Source organism: Odocoileus virginianus, chromosome 11 (genome assembly GCF_023699985.2).
Source record: "Odocoileus virginianus isolate 20LAN1187 ecotype Illinois chromosome 11, Ovbor_1.2, whole genome shotgun sequence".
Lineage (NCBI taxonomy): Eukaryota > Metazoa > Chordata > Mammalia > Artiodactyla > Cervidae > Odocoileus > Odocoileus virginianus.
Window position 1 is genome coordinate 29,889,173 of NC_069684.1, and position 20,783 is coordinate 29,909,955.

The 20,783-nt window shown below is 63.4% G+C and overlaps 1 protein-coding gene across 4 annotated transcripts in view; it reads right to left on the bottom strand.

The window, feature by feature from the left end:
* Positions 1-1,361: 1,361 nt before the first annotated feature.
* The window catches only part of MEGF6 (multiple EGF like domains 6), a 100,775-nt gene continuing 81,353 nt past the window's right edge, over positions 1,362-20,783 (bottom strand). For 2 of the 4 annotated variants that reach the window (XM_070474175.1, XM_070474172.1), the window contains 25 exons: positions 20,171-20,299; positions 17,831-17,959; positions 17,087-17,221; positions 15,128-15,262; positions 12,430-12,555; positions 11,769-11,900; positions 11,547-11,675; positions 11,323-11,454; positions 10,687-10,815; positions 10,460-10,588; positions 10,145-10,273; positions 9,633-9,761; positions 9,252-9,380; positions 8,910-9,038; positions 8,662-8,790; positions 8,375-8,506; positions 8,139-8,267; positions 7,451-7,579; positions 6,276-6,404; positions 5,921-6,049; positions 5,591-5,719; positions 5,374-5,502; positions 4,691-4,819; positions 3,130-3,177; positions 1,362-2,840 (listed from right to left, as the gene is read on the bottom strand). In XM_070474175.1, the coding sequence (XP_070330276.1) occupies positions 2,707-2,840; positions 3,130-3,177; positions 4,691-4,819; positions 5,374-5,502; positions 5,591-5,719; positions 5,921-6,049; positions 6,276-6,404; positions 7,451-7,579; positions 8,139-8,267; positions 8,375-8,506; positions 8,662-8,790; positions 8,910-9,038; positions 9,252-9,380; positions 9,633-9,761; positions 10,145-10,273; positions 10,460-10,588; positions 10,687-10,815; positions 11,323-11,454; positions 11,547-11,675; positions 11,769-11,900; positions 12,430-12,555; positions 15,128-15,262; positions 17,087-17,221; positions 17,831-17,959; positions 20,171-20,299 (3,167 nt within the window). In that variant the 3' untranslated portion in view covers positions 1,362-2,706. The remainder of the gene's footprint in view (positions 2,841-3,129; positions 3,178-4,690; positions 4,820-5,373; positions 5,503-5,590; positions 5,720-5,920; positions 6,050-6,275; positions 6,405-7,450; positions 7,580-8,138; positions 8,268-8,374; positions 8,507-8,661; positions 8,791-8,909; positions 9,039-9,251; positions 9,381-9,632; positions 9,762-10,144; positions 10,274-10,459; positions 10,589-10,686; positions 10,816-11,322; positions 11,455-11,546; positions 11,676-11,768; positions 11,901-12,429; positions 12,556-15,127; positions 15,263-17,086; positions 17,222-17,830; positions 17,960-20,170; positions 20,300-20,783) is intronic. The other 2 variants (XM_070474173.1, XM_070474174.1) reach the window with 2 other exon arrangements.

Below are 20,783 nucleotides of genomic sequence, written 5' to 3' on the forward strand. Positions count from 1 at the left end.
CACTGCTGCTAAGTCACTTCAGTCGTGTCCGACTCTGTGCAACCCCATAGACAGCAACCCATCAGGCTCCCCCGTCCCTGCCTTCCATTAAAGAGATGACATTTCCTCCAGTTTAAAAGTTAAACTTCCTATCAGTACTTCTGTGAAGGTCACAGTACCTTATTGAGTCCAATTTACATGAGGGTTTGGCTGCCTCTGACCAGAGAAAAAGCTGGTTTAAAACTCAACATTCAGAAAACTAAGATCATGGCATCTGGTCCCATCACTTCATGACAAATAGATGGGAAAAAAATGAAAACAGTGGCAGATTTTATTTTCTTGGGTTCCCAAATCACTGTGGATGGTGACTGCAGCCACAAAATCAAAAGACACTTGTTCCTTGGAAGAAAAGCTATGACAAACCTAGAGAGCATATTAAAAAGCAAAGGCATCACTTTCCTAACAAAGCTAGTCAAAGCTATGGTTTTTCCAGTAGTCATATACATATGTGAGAATTGGACTGTAAACAAGCCTGAGTGCCAAAGAATTGATGCTTTCAAGCTGTAATGCTGGAGAAGACTCTTAAGAGTCCCTTGGACAGCAAGATAAACTAGTCATTCCTAAAGGAAATCAACCCCAAATATTCACTGGAAGGACTGATGCTGAAGCTTAAGCTCCAATACTTTGGCCACCCGATGCAAAGAGACAACTCATTGGAAAAGACCCTGATGCTGGAAAAGATTGAAGGCAAAAGAAGTGGGTAGCAGAGGATGAGACAGTTGGATAGCATCACCAACTCAATGGACATGAATTTGAGCAAACTCGTGGAGATAGTGAAGGACAGGGAAGGAAGCCTGGCATGTTACAGTCCATGGGGTCGCAAAGAATCAGACACAACTTAGCGAGTGAACAACAAGACCAGTGTCTTTCACTTTCTCTGCTCCACCTCACCTGGCTTCCTAGTGCCTGTTATCATTCTCTTAATCTCTAGGTCAGGGGTTGGTTAAAAAAGAGTCAGACACAATTTAGCGACTAAACAACAAATCACTAGGTCATATGAGAAACATAATGATTATCTTATGCTTTCCATTCTTACTGGAAAACTTCCTCTGAATGTAATTTCAAGTGTGCCCACTGTGGCTGTGGACACCCAGGAATAATGTCCACTTTTCTTCTCAAGGACAGTTTAGCAGGACACACGATTCAAGGCCATGAAATTCAAGTTTCAACGTCTTTTTTTCAACACTCAGAAACTGACATCACCATCTTCTTGCTTCAGTGTTTCTGCTGGAGCGTCTGCTGTCACTCTGACTCCTGTTCGCTTCTTCTGGGCATTTTAGAATGTCTGTTACTAGTATTCTTTAAATTCCTTAGACAATGGCTTTAAAATGTTTTAAATTTTATTTCCAATATGAGCACTTTGGATCTGAGCTCATCCAACTTAGACCTGAGAGCTTGGTGCTTTGTGTCAACGGTTTTTCCCTTCTTTTTCTAAGGCTTCAGAAGTGTTAACACTTCACTCATCCTATTCCACTAACCTTTCCTCTGTATCTTCTCTCTCTCTGCCTCCCTGATGCCTCCTGGGAGGGTTCTGAGCTGGAAAACCTTGTATTTGGCTAGATTCCTGCCACCACCCCTCACCCCCCACCCCCCAGCAACTCCAGCCTCCACACGCTCCACGCAAAGTCCTGACGATGGTCCTTCTTGACCTGCATCCCATTATCCCTGCACTGTTCCTGATGCTTTCTGGGATATGGATGCTATTTATGTACCTCAAAGTCTTAAAACAGTGGCCTGTCCACTTGCTGTCCGTCTAAGGAGACAGGGTTCACGAGAACCCACCCTGCTTTGCCCCATGAGATTCTTGGCCCCTGGAGCTATCAGCTACCTGGGCTCATGCTGGAGGGGAGGGGGCTCCAGCCCAGACCAAGTGTCTGGTGTGACAATCTGGGTCCAACCAATTCCCCTGGTTCTACCCTGAAGACAGGGCAGGGGGAGGAGTGTGCCACACCCAAGCTGCCCTTAGCTGCACCCTGCCCTCCTCCCCTGGGGACCACACGTCCCGTATACAGGCTGTTGCCAGCACTTGGAGGGTCTCTGGGCCCCATGCCCTCAAGAGCACCGGGAACCGGGATAAACCCTGACTTTGTTTGTGTGGCCCAGGGAGGCCCAGGGGCCTCACGGGCCTCTCTGGTCAGCCCACTCATGCCAGCGGTCCCAGGAGGCCACCACAGGGAGCCTGTACAAAGCAGCAAGCACACAGGCCTCCAAGAAGGAGCTGCTCCATCCTTAACTTACTGGTTTCACAGGGTAGCGAAGCCCCACCCAGAGGCCCGAGTCAAGGCCCCCCAGGTGGGGCAGCAGGCAGGCAGCCCTCCAGTGCCCAGGGGCTGGCTGCCCATAAATACCTTCCATAAATATGGCCCGGCCTAGCACCAGCATCTGTTTCCAGGTAAACAGACTGAACTGCAGCAGACCCAGGCCTAGCACCAGAAGAACTTGCTCCCAGGAAGGGCCCCAGGCCCACGCCTGTCCCCGCACCTGCCCGAAGTCTCACCCCGGGGACACGGCAGGTGTGGTTTCCTCCACACTATGACCCTCAGGGCGGGCCAGGCAGGGCCTCCATCCTCGTGGTCAGAAGATCCTTGCAGAGCTGAAGGCTGCACCACTGTCCACAGGCCTCGGAGACCGGGTGGGGCCGGAGTTCTGGCCCCCGCATGTCCCTCCTCAGTGGTCACCAAAGCCCCCAGGTCCCCTCAGTGGCCCCTGGGAGCCAAGCCTCAGCGGGGGCTGCCCCTGAGCTAGTGCTTCTCTGGGCTGCTGCTGAGCCCGGGTCTGGTGGGAGGTTGGTTGTAGGGCCGCTGCAGGAGCAGGAAAGAAGCAGGTCAGCCCTGGGGTGGGCGGAAACTCTCCAAGGCTTTTGAGTCCTGGGCTCAGGCTTCCTGCCGCCCCTCGTGTCCTTCCAGCTCCAGCCTTGACTCATCTCTAAGGTCCAGGTTTTAGAACCCCCGCCACCCTGGGGGCCCAGATTACATGCAAGTGCTGGATCCCCCTCCCTCCTCTGGGCTTAATCTTCAAGTAAAGGGGCTGTAACACTCGCTAGCAAGTTCCATCCTCCTGGCAACACGGGGATGCCCCCGGCCCGCCTACCTGGGCCCAGGGCTGGAGACGGGCTCTCCAGGAGCTGGGAGGGTCCACCTGCAGGCAGATAGACACACTGGTGCCCCTCCATCGGCTGGGCAGCAGTCACAGGGCAGCGAGGCTGCAGGGACCCCCACTGTCTCCTTCACAGCATCTCCCCGCCAACACACAGGGTGAGGAGGCAGGACTTTGGACTGGATGAAGAGGGGCTTCACTACAGGCCCTGTGGGGTCCACTCCAGGGCAGGTGCAGCGAGGCCCTTCCTGTCCTCCTTCCCAGCAGGGCTCAGGCAGGGGCACCCCCAGTTCCTGACGCCCCCCAGAGTAAACATCAAGGCCACCTAGAATGCTCTGGTGCAGTACCAAACCTGACCACCAGGTGCCACTGTGGGCATCGTTCGTCCCAGGACCAGCCCCCCACCCAGTTTCTGTCTCCACCTGCTCAACCCCCTCCTCTTCGGGAGGTGGGATCCCTCCCCTAAAGGCACTTAGGGACCAGGGCTGCCTTGGGAAGGCTCAACAAGACGCACTCACAATATCAAGACCATGTCTGGGGTCCCCAGGTCAAGGATCCCAGTCTGGAATCACTACTCTCACCCTTGATCCCCCCATCACCCCATCTCAAGGCCTGCTGGGCACAGGCCGCAAGCCAGCCTCTGGTCTCCCCTGGCAGACACGATGCTTCCCAGGAACAGGCTGGGCCTGGGCGAGGTGACCAGGGCACCCCAGAGGGGCACAGGTGGCCAGAAGAACAGGGGCACCCCAAGCTCTGTTTGCAGAAAGCAGGCTCTCCCAGTGCTTTGGGGGGCTGGGGGGACACAGAGCCATCACCACCCCCAGACCTGTCCGTGGGTGTGCACAGGCACACGTGTGCACTTGAACACAGGCAAGCAGTGAAGCGCCCTTGTGCACAGAAGCACACACACACACACACACACACACATACACACACACACACACACACACACACACACACACACACACGCCGCGAGACACAGATGCTCGCATGCAGACTGGAGCACGTGCTGCGTGCTCAATCACTAAATCGTGTCTGACTCTTTGCGACCCCACGGACTTCAGCTCGCCAGGCTCCTCTGTCCATGGTATTCTCCAGGCAAGAATATTGGAGTGTGTTGCCAGGCCCTCCTCCAGGCGATCTTCCCAACCCAGGGACTGAACCCACTTCTTTTATGTCTCCTGCATTGGCAGATGGGTTCTTTCCCACTAATGACAGCTGGGAAGACTGGAGCACACACGCATCCTTGGGTAGGTACACTGTCATGCCCGGGTTCACACATGCAGGGAGAGGAAGGGGTGGTGGTGGGCTGTGTCAGCGCCCACTGAGCCCTGCCCACGGGGTCTCCACCCTCTGCAGTTTGAGCCTACGCCTGCCGCTCTAAGGCTGGCTGTATGCTGAGTCCCACCCATGGTCCAGGGGCTGGAAGGTCCACACTTTGTCCAACAGAGGCCAGACACCATGGGCATCATGCTCGGATGGTGACATTCATGCTGCTTGTCCAACCCCACCAGCACCATGTCCCCCCACCCCCGCCCCCGGGAGCCCGACTCACCCTGCCGGCATGTGGGCCCTGTGTAGCCGTCCACACAGAGGCACTGCCCACTGACAGGGTCGCAGTCGGCCCCGCCCCCGCAGGAGCAGCGCAGGACACAGCCCGGCCCGAAGAAGCCCCTCCTGCAGCCTGTGGGTGGGATGGGGGTGGTGGGAGGGACAGGCCTGAGTGTCACTCCGGTCCACCCAGGGCTGGGACCAGCAGGCCTCAGGACACCCCCAGGGAGCAGGCAGGAGCAAAGACCTCAAGTCTTAGTTTTGCCCTGCATGAGCCCTCACATGGGAAAGCGCTGGGTGCCGGGCACTGGCCCAGAATCTCCTCCCCATGTTTCCACCAGCTCCCAGGCTGGCGAAAGGGAGCTGACGGTCAGGGAGGCTCCCTAGGGGCAAGACGGCCAAGAGCCCTGAGGAGGAGACACGGAGCCCGCCCAGGTTGGCTGGCCCATCTGGGAGGTCTCCTTCCCACCTCACCGGGGGCCCCTCCCCAGGACCAACGCCCCCTGACCCCGGGGAGATGCCCCCCAGGGACTTAGGTGGAGGCTGTGAGGCAGGACAGGCCTCGACAACCCCAAGCAGGAACCCTGGTGCTGGGCCCCCTGTGAGCCACTGTGCTCCAGAAACACAGTCGACTCCACCAACAGAGACCCACACCCCTGCCCCCACCAAGCAGTACCCCTGACTCACCCAGGTCACAGGAGGCCCCCATGCGCCCCGGGGGACACAGGCAGTGGCCGGTGACGGGGTCACAGGGCACCCCAAGCTCGCAGTCACACTGCCGGCTGCAGCCCTCTCCGAACGAGCCCGGCTCACACCCTGGAGGGGGCACTGGGCTCAGCATCCTCTGTCCTGAGCCCAGGGCGGGGGGGGCCAGGTGGGAGTGCGTGGGGGCACGGACACTCACCCTGCTCGCAGAACTGGCCATGGAGGCCGGCAGGGCAGAGGCACCGGCCGCTGACGGGGTCGCAGGGGGCACCGTGCTGACACTGGCATGTCTGCTGGCAGCCAGCCCCATGGAAGCCGGGGGGACAGGCTGAGGGAGACCGGGTCGGAGTCCCTGACTCAGTTTGCCCAGAGAGCAAAGGACGGGGTCGGGGCTGGCACCCCCTTCCTCCCACCCTGGTCCGGTGCCCAAAAGTTGGCTCAGGCCTCATCGCATCAGGCCACCACAAGGAGTGACACGGAAAGCAGAGGAGTGCACTCTGGGGGGTGATGGCCCAACCCTACAACTCACGGTGCTCGCAGGCCTGGCCATAGAAGCCGGGGCCGCAGCGGCAGGCCCCCGATGTGGGCTCACAGGCCCCACGGTTGTGGCAGGAGCACTCGAGGCTGCAGGCGGCACCGTAGCGCCCGGCGGGGCAGGCTGGGGAGGGGCCGGGGGGTCAGCCTCCTGCCACGGGACAGCAGGGGCACTAGCCTCTTCCAGGTGACCCCGGGAGCCTTGCCCGGCCCTCCAGCAGCCTGGTGCCTCCCCACGATCACCCCTAAGCTATGGCCCTCCTCCCCCACCCAACCCCCTGGCACACCCGCTACGGGCGGCAACCCTCCAGCTCACACACGATGCAGCCCCCAGGCTGCCCCAGACTCACCCAGCTCACAGTGTGGCCCTGTCCAGCCCAGGCTGCAGGAGCAGCTGCCATTGGTGGAGTCACACAGGCCCCCGTTCCTGCAGGAGCATGCATGCTCGCAGTTCACACCAAATCGGTTCTGGGGGCAGCCTAGGGACGAAGCGGACCTGCTCAGAGCTCTGGTCCAGAGCCAGACATGCTCCAGGACACTCCCACGTGATCTGACAGTCATTCGACAAACACTTCCTGCCCGCCCGCCTCCCTCAAGCCAGGCACACATGTGCCAGGAAGCAGCACCAATCACGTCCTGCCAGTTCATCCACCCTCAGAGGCCAGAACTGAGCTGGTGCTGAGAGTAACACAGGAGGAAAGGGACCAGGGCCCTCCAGGGAGTGCCTGCCCAGCAGGCAGGAGGGAGTCAGGGAAGTCTTCCTAGAGGAAGAGGTACCCTCCAGGTTCGGAGGAGGCTGGGCAGCCCCACACTCCAGGTGGTGCTTTCAGACTCTGACCCCTAGCTGCCGTTCTCCCCTGGAGGTAAGGAGTGGCCTGGCTGGAGTAAGGACTCAGGACCTGGGGGAGTGTGACTGGCCCCTTGAAGAGGACCAGAGGGGGCAGAGGGCTCAGGCCTACCAGGGTGTGGGGTCAGATCAAGCAGTGTGGGCATGGCCTGAGGACCTTCTTACCATCATGAGCACGAACCCCACAACAGTCCCAGGGGCCACTCCAGTTGCCCCACCATCACCTGTGCTCCGGGCCTCCCTCTCCGTGGGCTCCCAGCTGCTGGGCCCAGGAGGAAGGGACAGCAGGACCCTGTTCCAGGAGGACATCAGCCAAGAGGCTGGCTCCATCCTCAAGACAGAGCAGTCGCCCGATCCCTCCTGTTGGGGGGGTGGGGGCTGGCTCTGGGACAGAAGTTATTCACCCCCTATTGGCCACAGGGAACTGGAGAGGTCAACTGATGGCCTGAGTCCTGGGGTCATGGGTCAAGGCAAGATACGGAGTGCTATCAGATGACCCGAGTGGGCACTGCGGTCAACATGAGCAAGCCCTCACTTATATCCTCAGGGTGCCTCGGGGATTAACAGAAGGGACCCAGCTCTCCTGTGACCCCACGGCTTCACTCTATCACCACCCCCTCATGGCTAATGTAGGGATGTATGCGAAGTGCCCGAGGCGGCAGGCAAGCAGGCTCTCACCGTGCTCACAGTGGACGCCGGTCCTCCCAGGCGGGCAGGAGCAGCTGCCGGTCGCGGGGTCACAGGCCGCCCCCTGCCCACACCCACACACATGGGCACAGCCGGAGCCAAAGTGGCCATGTGGACAGACTGCAGGGAGGAAAGGGGAGGGTGGCCACTCCTGGCTGGATCCCCCTGCCTCTGCTGTGTCAACCCAGAGGGGACGGGACTGGGCCAGGGCGGGCTGGGTGGGGAGACTCCCGCCCTATCTGCCCAGACAAGGCGGGGCCGCCTGCCACTGAGCACCCCCGCCTGCCCTGGTGTCTCCCTCGGCTGCAGGCTCTGCGGGGGGGCCAGGCCCACGCTACAGTGAGTGACCCACGGGGCCCCCACCCACCTCCACCAGCCCCAGCCCCAGACAGTTGGAAAGGCCCCACGTGACTCAGGGAAAGGCCCTTCTCTCGGCAGGACGCTGGCTGGCCTCTGCAGGGCTCCTGGTGGACACAGCCCAGGTCAGGGGTATAGCACACGGCCAGGCAGAGCAGGCCGAGGACACATTTTGGCCACACCGATCCCCCCAACTTAGCCTGGTCTGCAGCCAGTCCCAGCGAGGGACCCAAGGAGTGGCACGGTCAGGGACTGTCTGCCCCGCAGGCCGGATGGCGGGGCCCTGCCTGTCGAGGTGCAGGGAGACACCCCAGCCACTCACCGAGGCTGCAGTCAGTCCCAAGGAACCCGGCGGGGCAGCGGCAGGAACCGGTGGCCGCGTCACAGGAGCCCCCATTGAGACACCCACACAGCAGCTCACAGCCAGGCCCGAACCGCCCAGGCGGGCATCCTGTGGGGGGAGGGGCCAGTTGCCAGGGTCAGGGGCCTCCCAAAGCCCCTCCCCCCTCCCTGGCCATCACTCCTGCGGACCCGGTGGGCGGCCGGGGCAGCACTCACGTTGCTGACAGCTGGCGCCGTGGTACCCGGGGGCGCACACGCAGGCCCCCGAGGCGGGGTGGCAGGCCTGGTTCTCGCCAGGGCAGTGACACTGCTGCTCACAGCGCTCCCCAAAGGTGCCAGGTGGGCAGGCTGGGGGAGGCGGCAGGGGTCAGTCAGTCCTGGCCCGGCCTGGAGAAGGCACCCTCCTTCATCCAGGCCCCCTCTTGCGGGCAGAGCTCTGGGGCCCAGCCTAGGAGCGCATGTGACCTGAAGTGCCCCCAGGCCTGCCCACGTCAGGCACCCACCTTGCTCACAGCTGGGCCCTGTGAAGCCCGGGGGACAGTGACACTCCCCGGTGACGTGGTGGCAGGCGGCACCCGGGTGGCACTGGCAGCGCTGGGCACAGGCCTCTCCAAACCAGCCAGGCGGGCAGGCTGCAGGGAGGCGCGGGCGGAGGTGGTGGGGAGCCCTGGGGTCGGGGGCGGGGGGCCCAAGGGGGTCACCGAGTGAAGGACCCGCCCCACCCTGGGCGCCGGCAGAGCTGGGGGCTCACCGTTCTCACACCGCGGGCCCCTCCACCCCGGAGGGCAGAGGCAGGCCCCGGTGACAGGGTGGCAGGCGGCACCCCACCGGCAGGCGCAGCGCTCCTCACAGCGGACCCCGAAGGCGCCCTCAGGACAGGCTGTGGGGAGAGGGGCAGGCGGGCTGAGTCGGGCTCGGGGTGACTCCCTGGACAGAGGCAGTAGGCCCGGGGAGCTCGGACCGCAGACCTGCCCCCTCCTACCCACTGCCCCCTACCCTGCTGAGGCCCCACACTCTGGCGTGATGGAGGCCATCTGGAGGGGCCCGAGGGGCCTCCTGGCCTCCCCCATGGGTCCCCGAGCCGCCCACTCACGGCTCTGGCACTTGTCCCCGGTCCAGCCAGCTGGGCAGAGGCAGTGGCCGGTGTGCTGGTCACAGAGGCCGCCATTGAGGCACCCGCAGCTGTGCGGGCAGCCGGCTTCAAAGACCCCCGGGAGGCACTCTGCAGAGACGGGGCAGGTGATGTCCAGGGGCCCAGGACACCTGCCCTGTCCACATTTCCTGCACCCAGAGCTTTGGATCCCAGTCCTTGGGAAGGACAGGTGCCCAGAGGTGGTGACACCCCAGGCCACATCCAGGGTCCTGCCCCTCAACACCAGGCAGCCGTCTTGGACCACAGAGGACAGGGACTAGGGCAGTGGCCTTGGGTCCCCCCATACTCCCAGGGTCCCTCTTCCACTGGCCTGACACTCACCCTTCTCACAGGCCAGGCCAGCCCAGCCCTCTGGGCAGGTGCAGTGACCTGAGACCGGGTCACAGGTGCCCCCGTTCCGGCACAAGCAGGAGTGCTGACAGTCCTTGCCATAGAGGCCCTCTGGGCAGGCTGAGGCCAGAGAGAGAAGCAACCTGTGGTTTCCCTGCAAGCCAAGCTGGAGGCCTGGACCCCCGGAGGGATAGCCACCGGACCTGCAGGCCCGTCCCAAAGCCCAGCACCGAACTTTAGGGGCAGGAACTGGGACTGCCTCTAGGATGAGCTGCCCCAGGGCTCCCCAGGCCAGTCTTTGGGGGCTCAGGGCTGAAGGGTAGGGTCCCTTAGGAGTCCTAAGGCCTCCCTCCCTCCCCAGGTGCCCCACAGCAGGGAGATGGACTCCCACCCTCCCTGCCCAGAGAGGTTTAGATCCCCCTCAAGTCCCACGCATGTCACCCTGCATGGCCCAGGGAGGGACAAGCGTGACAGCTGGCTCCAGACTCCTGGTCAAGGCTTACCCTGCAGGCAGGTGGGCCCCATCCAGCCAGGGCCACAGCGGCACTGCCCGTGGACAGGGTCACAGGGGGCCCCATTAAAGCAGGAGCAGGCTTGGCTGCAGTTGTGGCCAAATGTGTGGGCTGGGCAGGCTGCAGGAGAGAAGGGGGTCAGGGGCGGGGGGCATGGACCCCAGGAGGGGCTGCAGCAGACAGTTCCAGGCCGCTGAGGTCTAGCACCCCTCTTTCTGACCTGGGCACCACTCAGGGTGGCCACACACAAGGACGGACCCTAACCCTAACGGGCAGCGCCCAAGGGCAGACGGGAGCCTCACGCACTCTGGGCACAGCGGGGGCCCTGGCGGCCAGCAGGACAGAGGCAGGAGCCGCTCACGGGATCACAGGGGACTCCAGCAATGCAGTCACAGACGTGGCCACAGTCCACTCCGAAGAAGCCGGCCGGGCAGGCTGCAGGCGGGGCGGTGACGGGAGACCGCCGGGGTCACGAGACCTGCCTGCATGCCAGCCACCCCTCCCACGCCCCTCCAGCCCGCACCCTGGCTCACCTCGCTCACAGAAGGTGCCCCTCCAGCCGGCAGGGCAGGTGCAGGCCCCGCTGACGTGGTCACAGGCCGCCCCGTGCTCACACTGGCACTGCCGCCCACAGCCTGGCCCAAAGTAGCCCTGGGGACACCCTGAGACACCGGACTCTCAGCTGCAGGTCCAGTCAGCCTGCCCCAGTCCTGCCCAGGGCCTGGGCCGTGGGGCAGGAGAAGCCCCTCCCTCAACCAAGGCCTCTGCATCCCTCCCAGCTAGGAACCAAGCCCCCAGCTCACCCAGACCTGCCGGCCCGGCCAGGGTGGGCGTCGACACTGCAGGCAGGGCCCCTGGTCCTTAGCAGACACTTTCCTCCCCTCCCACAGGTGGCAGGTGCCCCCTGGTGTGCGACTGACCCCATCTCTCGCTGCCTTTGCTCCTCGTGGGGCTTCTCTTGAGCCCAGGTAGTGGGAGTGTGGCGGATAGCAGTGGGGCCAGATGGGGAAGTTGGGGTAGGCTTAGACAAGCAGACTCCCTGCTTGTCTGTGGACAGGAAGCAGGGTTGGGTCCCCCTGACACTTGTACGTGTGTGTGCACGGAGCGTGTGTGTGTGTGCATGTGAGCATGCATGTGCACATGCGTGTGCAGGCCAGGCCGGGACTCACGCTGCTCACACCGCAGGCCCACATAGCCGGCTTCACACACACACAGGCCACTGACGGCGTCACAGCCCCCGTGGCCCACACTGCAGTTGCAGGCGTAGCTGCAGTCAGGTCCCCAGTGGCCACTGTCACAGGCTGCAACAGAGCAACAGAGGCTGGTCACCCTGCACAGGTGACCGCAGCCAGATCAGGGGTGGGGAGGGATGCCTGGACGCCAGGCCACCTACCTCTCTGGCAGCTGATGCCTGTCCACCCAGGGGCACAGCTGCACCGGCCAGTCACCGGGTGGCAGAGCCCATCGTTGGCACAGGAGCACCGCGTCTGGCAGCCGGGCCCAAACCAGCCGGCGGGGCAGGCTGCAGGTGGAGACAGGCTGAGTGTAGCTGAGGCCTGACATGGGGCTGGCCGGGATTGCGAGCAGGGCTGAGGTGGGGGCAGCAGGCACTCACCGTCCTGGCAGCGGCTGCCCGTGAAGCCGGGGCGGCACAGGCAGGCTCCAGTCTCTGGTGCACAGGTGGCGTCGTGCTCACACAGCGGGCAGATCTCCTGGCAGCCAAGCCCCCAGCGGCCCTCGGGACAATCTAGCACCCCCCCCCCACACACACACAGAGGTAGTCAGTCCCCCCAGGCCTTGCTGGGCCCACTAGGGAGCAGGGACTTCTCTTCCCAACTGAGCCATCCCAGAGGAGGGAGGGGGGCAGGTCATGGGAACCCCTAGTCCACTCACAGGCTGTAGACTTCAGGTCATTCACCCCAGGGGGAGACCCCCTGCCCCAGGATGCTCAACTAGCAAAAGGGGGATCCCCAGAAGAACCAGGAGACCCACATGCAGGGACAGGAGCTTAGAGGACCCGCCACAGACTGGGGAGGGTGGGGGCCACTGGCCAAGCTGTCCCCGTGGCTGACAGTTCCCAGTGTCCCCTCTGCGGGCTCGGCCATGCGGCAGCCACTGACACCCACGTCCAGACCCGAGGCCGGTGGTGTGAGCTCTTGGAGCTGCTGTGGGCAGGCCTGGGGTCTGCAGGGCTCCAGGGCTGGGGTCTGCACAAGCGGCCAGGCATTGTGCGGCACAGGGAGCTAAGGGCGCCCTGGGCCACGGCTGCCACTCACCTGCCCCACAGTCGTCCCCGGTCCTCCCCGGAGGGCACAGACACTGCCCTGTGACCCGGTCGCAGGGGGCGCCCCCGCAGGAGCAGGAGCCTGAGCAGTTCTGGCCGAACGTCCCCGCCGGGCACTCTAGGGACAGGGAGCGGAGAGCCTCAGGGCCCCCACGTGAAATGGCCCTCCTCCCCTGACCTCCACCCCACCCCGCACCTGCCCCCCCACCTGCCTCCCCGGAACCTGCCCCGCCCCTGGCACCTATCCCCCAACCTGTCCCCTCACCTGTCCCCCAGTACCTGCCCTCTGCACCTGTCCCCCCTCACCTGCCCCCCACCTACCACCCTTGGCACCTGCTACACCTTCACCTGCCCCTCACACCTGCCCCCCAACCTGCTTCCCTGGAACCTGTCCCCCCTCACCTGCCCCCTCACCTGCCCCCTCACCTGTCCCCTCACCTGCCCCACAGGGTTGCTGGACACAGCCTGGGTCCCCAGGGTGATGAGGGCAGTCACAGAAGGGGACAGGAGAGGGGGACATGGGGCAGGGAAAGGCCCACATAGGGGAGTAGTAGTGAGGGGCAGCCTGGAGGCTGCAGATGGCAGGGCCTGTGGGGGGTGAGCCACAACCCTGGAGAGTGGTGGCAGGCCCACTCTGCCTTCCTTCCTCCCACTGTGGTCCACCCTGGGAACCCCATGTGGTCACCGCGTGTTCAGGAGTGAGAGAAGCCTGGGAAGGAGGGGCCAGTGGCTCTGGGCCCAAAGCAGGGCTTCAGGAAAGAACACAGGGATCCCGGAGCCTCACCCCACCCATATGAGCTGCAGTGGCGGCTCCAGTGTCCTGGCAGGGGCCCCTGTCCCCCCACACCTGCTTGACTAGGGCGGTAACCCGGATGGTGAGAGGCCCTGCCGGCCCCAGCACCATGTGGCCGCTGCGATGCTGCTGTTAGAGAAGTTCCGGGCCCCGGAAGGCCAGCCGGGCACCTGGAGTGGGCAGGCTGGGGCCCACGCTCTACACCAAAGAATCAGACACCCCCTCTCTCCCACCACAACACTCAGCAGGACTGAGAATTGAGGATGCGCCCTGCCCGGGTAGGGGAAGATGTCAGCAGGAATGGCGTGGGGTCCCAGGCCTGGGGTGTCCCCAGCCCCGGGATGGGCTCTGGGCAAAGGTCACGCCCCTTGAACCCTTGCCCTGAGGGCCCACACCTACGGGCACCTGCTCGCCCACAGGACCGCAGGCAGCACACACGCTGGGCGCACATGCAGGCACCCAGGCAGTGTGGACCGGGGCAGGGAGGCCCAGCAGGGCACATGGAGCTGTCCCGCCATCTGAGGGGTCCCCACTCCACTGACGGGCAGACGTGTCTGGGGCACAGATGCTTTCCAGACCTGACAACAGTGGGGAGCCCATCACTGCCGTAAAGACGCGTCATGTCCCGCCGCCCATCCCTGGGGCTCTGGATGCTTTTGAGGAGAAAAGGGAAAGGAAGACAAAGAAGGCCAGCAGAGAAGGATGGGGGCGAAGGCCCTTCGGGTCTCAGCACTCAGGCCGCCTGGGAGGGTACTGCTGGGGAGTGGCCGCTGGCGGGAGTGGAGGAAGGGGAGGGCGCAGAGAGAAGTCAGGGCAGTCACGGAGCCTGAGCCCCCATCCGGTAGGCAAGGTCCACCAGCTCCCATGCTGGTTCATGGATGGGATGACATGCCTGGCTGTTGAAGGCCCTTAAGATCACAGAGCCCCCGCCCAGAGTGTAGGTTGGGCTTGTGGGGATACTTGGTTTTCAAGCTGGGTTCTGAGCCCTACACACACCCCTCCTGCACCAAGGGACTCTGAGAGCCTAGACCATCCTGGGGGTCTCCAGAACCACCACGGAGAGGGAGGGTCTGCGCCTGGGTATAGGAGGAGACTGACTCCTCAGCTCGGGGTGGACAGTGGCCCCCAGGCCCTCCTTGTCCCTGAGAGGGGACTCGGACCACTGCCTCCAGTGGGAGTCACATCAGTCACACTGTAGGCCCCCTCTCCACTTCCATCTGCCCTGGTTGATGGGTGAGGACAGTGTGCCCTGCGCCAAGGGAGGTTCCGACCTGTCCACCCTCCGCTGGCAGCCACGGCAGTGCCGATGCTCACAGCAAGGGCTCCCCCATAAAAACGAGGACCCCCCACCTCCAGCCTCTCCCTTCTTGGCACCCAATCACACTGTCCCAGCCTCGGCATCCATGTGGAGGGCCTACAGTCATCACCCACACCCCATGCCGGCACCTCCAGCCCAGGCCTCTCGAGACACCTCCCCTGGGGGCAACTGCCTCTGTCCTGCCTGCTCGGACCCACCAGGAAGGAACCCCCGCCGGCTGCCAGCACAAGGTGTGCCCAGTCTGTCCCGTGATAGAAGGAGTGAACAAGCAAGGAAGCGAGAGGATGACCCGGGAGTGGTACCAACCCTTCCAGGCCGCCGTGCACATGCGCACGCACACACACAAAGTGCACACGCGTGTGCACACACACACATGAGTTCCCGCCCACTTGGGTGCACAGGGACAGGCAGACCTGTGGCTGAGTCACCACTGCATGACCAGGGTGGGGACATGGCAGTCAAGGTGCTTGCAGAGCCAGGCTTTAGGGCTGACCCGGTACCCAGCTCCAGCACTTCTGGTGCCTGGCGCCCTGCATGGCCAGATAGTCTGCACCCTACCTGGGCACTGGGGCCACTCACCTTGGCTGCAGTCCTCCCCGCGGTAGCCAGCGGGACACTGCTTCCCACACTCGCCACTGACAGGGTTGCAGGCCACGCCCGGGGGGCAGGTGCACGCCTGTCGGCACCCTGGCCCAAAGAAGCCCGGCTGGCACTCTGCGGGGACAGAGGGGAGAGGCATCTGTAAGGTTCCAAGGGCCCTGGGGCCTGTCCCTCTCTCCTGAGGTCTGTCCCGCTCCCCTGGGGCCTGTCCCCTCCCCTGAGGTCTGTCCCCTCCCCTGGGGTCTCTCCCCCCTCCCCTGGGGCCTGTCCCCTCCCCTGAGGTCTGTCCCCTCCCCTGGGGCCTGTCCCCCCTCCCCTGGGGCCTGTCCCCCCTCCCCTGGGGCGTGTCCCCTCCCCTGGGGCGTGTCCCCCCTCCCCTGGGGCCTGTCCCCTCCCCTGGGGTCTGTCCCCCCTCCTGGGGCCTGTCTCCCCTCCCCCGGAGCCTGTCCCCTCCCCCGGGGCCTGTCCCCGCTCCCCCGGGGCCTGTCCCCTCCCCCGGGGTCTGTCCCCTCCCCCGGGGCCTGTGTCCCCTCCCCTGGGGCCTGTGTCCCCTCCCCTGGGGTCTGTCCCCCCTCCCCTGGGGCCTGTCCCCCCTCCCCTGGGGCCTGTCCCCACCCCTGGGGTCTGTCCCCTCCCCCGGGGCCTGTGTCCCCTCCCCTGGGGCCTGTGTCCCCTCCCCTGGGGCCTGTCCCCCCTCCCCTGGGGCCTGTCCCCACCCCTGGGGTCTGTCCCCTCCCCCGGGGCCTGTCTCCCCTCCCCTGGGGCCTGTGTCCCCTCCCCTGGGGCCTGTCCCCCCTCCCCTGGGGCCTGTCCCCACCCCTGGGGTCTGTCCCCTCCCCTGGGGTCTGTCCCCTCCCCTGGGGTCTGTCCCCCCTCCCCTGGGGCCTGTCCCCCCTCCCCTGGGGTCTGTCCCCACCCCTGGGGTCTTTCCCCCCTCCCCTGGGGTCTTCTCCCTCCCCTGGGGCCTGTCCCCCCTCCCCTGGGGTCTGTGTCCCCTCCCCTGGGGCCTGTCCCCCCTCCCCTGGGGTCTGTCCCCACCCCTGGGGTCTGTCCCCTCCCCTGGGGTCTGTCCCCCCTCCTCTGGGGCCTGTCCCCCCTCCTCTGGGGCCTGTCCCCCCTCCCCTGGGGCCTGCCCCCCTCCCCTGGGGCCTGTCCCCCCTCCCCTGGGGTCTGTCCCCACCCCTGGGGCCTGTCCCCCCTCCCCTGGGGCCTGCCCCCCTCCCCTGGGGCCTGTCCCCCCTCCCCTGGGGTCTGTCCCCTCCCCTGGGGTCTGTCCCCTCCCCTGGGGCCTGTCCCCTCCCCTGGGGCCTGTCCCCCCTCCCCTGGGGTCTGTCCCCTCCCCTGGGGCCTGTCCCCTCCCCTGGGGTCTTTCCCCTCCCCTGGGGCCTGTCCCCCCTCCCCTGGGGTCTGTCCCCTCCCCTGGGGCCTGTCCCCTCCCCTGGGGTCTTTCCCCTCCCCTGGGGCCTGTCCCCCCTCCCCTGGGGTCTGTCCCCCCTCCCCTGAGGCCGGTCCCCTCCCCTGGGGTCTTTCCCCTCCCCTGGGGCCTGTCCCCCCTCCCCTGGGGTCTGTCCCCCCTCCCCTGGGGCCTGTCCCCTCCCCTGGGGTCTTTCCCCACCCCTGGGGCCTGTCCCCCGTCCCCTGGGGCCTGTCCCCCCTCCCCTGGGGTCTGTCCCCCCTCCCCTGGGGCCTGTCCCCTCCCCTGGGGTCTGTCCCCTCCCCTGTGAGCCTGTCCCCTCCCCTGGGGTCTGTCCCCTCCCCTGGGGCCTGTCCCCCCTCCCCTGGGGTCTGTCCCCCCTCCCCTGGGGGCCTGTCCCCTCCCCTGGGGTCTGTCCCCCCTCCCCTGAGGTCTCTCCCCCCTCCCCTGAGGTATCTCCCCTCTCCCTTGGGGCCTGTCCCCCTCCCCTGGGGCCCTCCTCCTCCCCCCAGCCCTGTACTCACCATCCTGGCACCGCTCGCCCCCAAAGCCCGCCTTGCAGGCACAGCTGCCGTCCCTCTTATCGCACGCACGAGTGTTCTGCTGCTCACACTTGCACTCCTCCGAGCAGCCCGGCCCAAAGGCCCACGGTGGGCAGGCTACACCCCAGAACCCACTGTGAGGGGGGCCTGCCCACTGCCAGTGCCCGCCCCAACCCAGATCTCCAGTCCCGTCCACCGAGTCGTATCTGGGACTCCATGCAGAGTCGCTGGTGCCCAGTTTGCAGAGGAGAAACAGGCTCACAGAGAGGCACTTCCCAGGCAGGGAATGCCTGGGACCCCCATTGCCTCCCTCTGAACAATCCTCCTACAAGAGCTGCTGAGGGAAGGCCTGCCGGCCTCTCCCTCCACCCTCCTGGGTGTCTGCAGGCCCAGGGAGTGGGGGCAACCCATTGGGGGCTCAGGACTTGCTCCCAGGAAACTCCAAAAGCCAGGAAGCTCCCCTGAAGCTTCTGGGGGTGGGGGCCTGCCCCTGCCCAGGCCTGCAGGCCACCCACCAGCCTGGATGCCCTGGCATCCAGCACAGTCCAAAGGACTTTGAGTCCGCAAGCCCCTCACCCCAGCCGGGGACCTCGCTGAGCCCCCGTGTCCTCATCTGTGAAGGCTGAGGATCAAACACAAGCTGGACCCAGACAGGAAGAACACAGCCCACTCTGTGGCCCCACACCCACCCCCAGACCCAGGTGCCCAGCGGTCAGCGGGACTCACCCAGGTGGCAGAAGCGGCCGTACAGCCCCGGGTCACAGAGGCAGGCCCCATAGAGGCGGTGGCAGCGGCCCCGGTTGGCACAGTGGCACTTCTTACGGCAGTGCTTGCCATAGAAGCCTTTGGGGCAGCCTGGGGAAAGGGGGGGTCTCTTGACTGCCCACCCAGACATGGCCTCCCACCCATGGAGAGGCTCCGAGGGGGAGGCTTAGCACCCAGTACAGGAGCCTGGAGGGGCCTCGGCCACCAGGGTACAGCCATAGGGCTTCAGGGCCACCAGCAGCCCAAGGACCCTGTACCCTAGACAGAGAGGGTCCCTGGGGGCTGGCAAGGGCATCGGGGGGCAGGGCAGGATGAGGTGAGCCCCATGAATGTGGCCGTCTGCCCTTGCCGGCCTGTGCCCCCAGGGTCTGTGGCCCCGGACGGTGGTCAGACCAGAGGCCATCACATCTTCACCACACGCAGGAGTGACTCCAAGAGCCCACTCTCTCCATCTGACCAGCACCGACAGCATCCTGGTGCCTGTCCCTCTGTGGTCATCGAGCCTGGCCTCCGGACCTCACAGAGGGAAGGACACAGGCCCAAGTTCAAGGGGCCCAGGGCCAAGGCGGGGTTGTGGCCCTCCTACCCCAATGCTTCACTCAGACTCAGCTCTGCCCCTGGCCCGCCTACTGAAGGGCTTCAGGGAGCTGCATGGTGACCCCAAGGAATGTCCACATCCTGATCATCAGGACCTCCAGGCGGGACCATCCTGGACTGTTCCAGCAAGCCTAACCCAACAAGTGTCCTTAGAAGAGAAAGGAAAGGGAGGCTGGACACAAAGAGGCCACGGGGAGACAGAGGCAGAGGCTAGAGGGACAGTCATGAGCCCGGGGCACCTGGAGTCTAGGAAACTCTAGAAGGGTCCCTGAGAGCTGGGAAGAACCTTCTCCAGGTCACCTGCACAGCTGCACTTTACCCACAGGACCCTGACTGAGACCCAGCCTCTGGGAAGCCACACCACGTCACCAGGGGAAGCACTGAGATGCAGGCCCTTTATCTGCCAGGAGTCCCGTGGGTCCATTCAGGACCCATCACATGCACATGAATTTAAAAGACACTTGTTCCTTGGAAGGAAAGGTATGGCCAACCTAGGTGCACATTATTAAAAAGCAGAGACATCACTTTGCTGACAAAGGTCCGTATAGTCAAAACTATGGTTTTTCCAGTAGTCATGTATGGATGTGAGATTTGGACCATACAGCAGGTTGAACACCAAAGAACTGATGCTTTCAAACTGAAGTTGGAGAAGACTCTTGAGAGTCCCTTGGACAGCAAGGAGATCAAACGGGTCAATCCTAAGGGAAATTAACCCTGAATATTCACTGGAAGCACTGATGCTGAAGCTGAAGCTCCAATACTTTGGCTGCCTGGAGCGAGGAGCCAGCTCATTGGAAAAGACTCTGATGATGGGAAAGACTGAGAGCAGGAGAAAGGGTGTAGAGGATGAGATAGTTGGATGGCATTACCGACTCGACAGACATTGGTTTGAGCAAGCTCTGGGAGATAGTAAAGGACAGAGTAGCCTGGTGCACTGCAGCCCACAAGGTCCCAAGTCGGACACAACTCAGCAACTGAACAACAACAACAACAACACACATACAGCTTCCAACAGGCAGTCTGCTTTCAGCTCTCATTCAGAGTAGAGATGGCAGATCACAGGAAAAGAAACAGGGATGCTGACCAAACTGAGAAGGTGACCAGAGAGAGGAAGCAGAAAGACCTCCCCTGCCACCCCACATGGGCCACCTAGGCAGTGGGAACGGTCCACCAATTGTTGCCATTGCTGTTAAGACAGGAAGTCCTTGATATACTAGCTATAGTTGCCAGCAAAAGAAGCAGAAATGTAAAGGTCTGAAGACTTTAAAATGAAGCCTCAGGCACCTGGGAAACTTCTGTGGACTCTAGTCCCTCCAAAAATGTTGCAACTTCAGAGTTATAAAAGATGTTAGTGTCATCCCATGAAGCCACAGCCCAGGTGTGCTCCCTTCTGCAAATCCTACCCAGTCATCATGTAGCTCTCCTTGAATGCTTCCAAGAACAGGGAGCTCACTACTTCTCAGGGGACTCAGTTACAAAAGTGCTATTCTTCCCACAAGTCCTCACCACCTGTGATAGTCAGGCCCTGTGAGAATAGCCAACAATAACAACTCAGTGCTTCTTGCACTAAGGGGCTTCCTCTGTAGCATACCGTCACTTTCCCCACCCCTGCTGAAGAAAGGGGACTGGGAGCCAAGAGGTGGTGCCTGCCCCTCACCTCCACCCCATGGATGAACCCAGAGGTCAAGGAGGGGCTGCACCCACCGTCCTCACAGCGGGCTCCGCTGACCCCTGGGGGGCAGCGGCAGGCCCCCGTCACAGGGTCACAGGTCCCGCCGTTCTGACAGCTGCAGGAGAAGCTGCAGTTCTTCCCGAAGGTGTCCGGAGGACAAGCTGCAAGGGGAACAGAGGAGCTCAGGGTCGTCGGCCTGCAAAATGACCCTACACTCAGAAGCCCCTCCAGAGATACAGACACCCTCCTGGGGGTCAAGCCTCCAGTTCAGAAGCAACTTCCCAGAGCAGCACCCAGCGGCACTTGTGCCCTGGGGCCCCACCCACATGTACGGCAGACATCACTCATCAGTCCTCCATCCTCTCCCTCTGAACTCCAACAGGTCCACCTTCTCGACCAGCACTTTTGGTCACTATGGCCTCTGAGACTAGGGGGTTGCTGGGCGGGGAGTAGACATGCCCTGGATAGAGAGTGGGAGACAGCAGTGTTCAAATGTGCTTCAGCTGCCCACTTGCTGTGTGGCCTGGGGAAGTCACCTGTCCCCATGGAGACTCTAGCAATGACTGGCCTGCCCAACCACTGCTCTTCATCAGACCCCTTTTTGTCTCAGTTAGTTGTTGGCTTGCTTGTGGCTGGACCCTCATC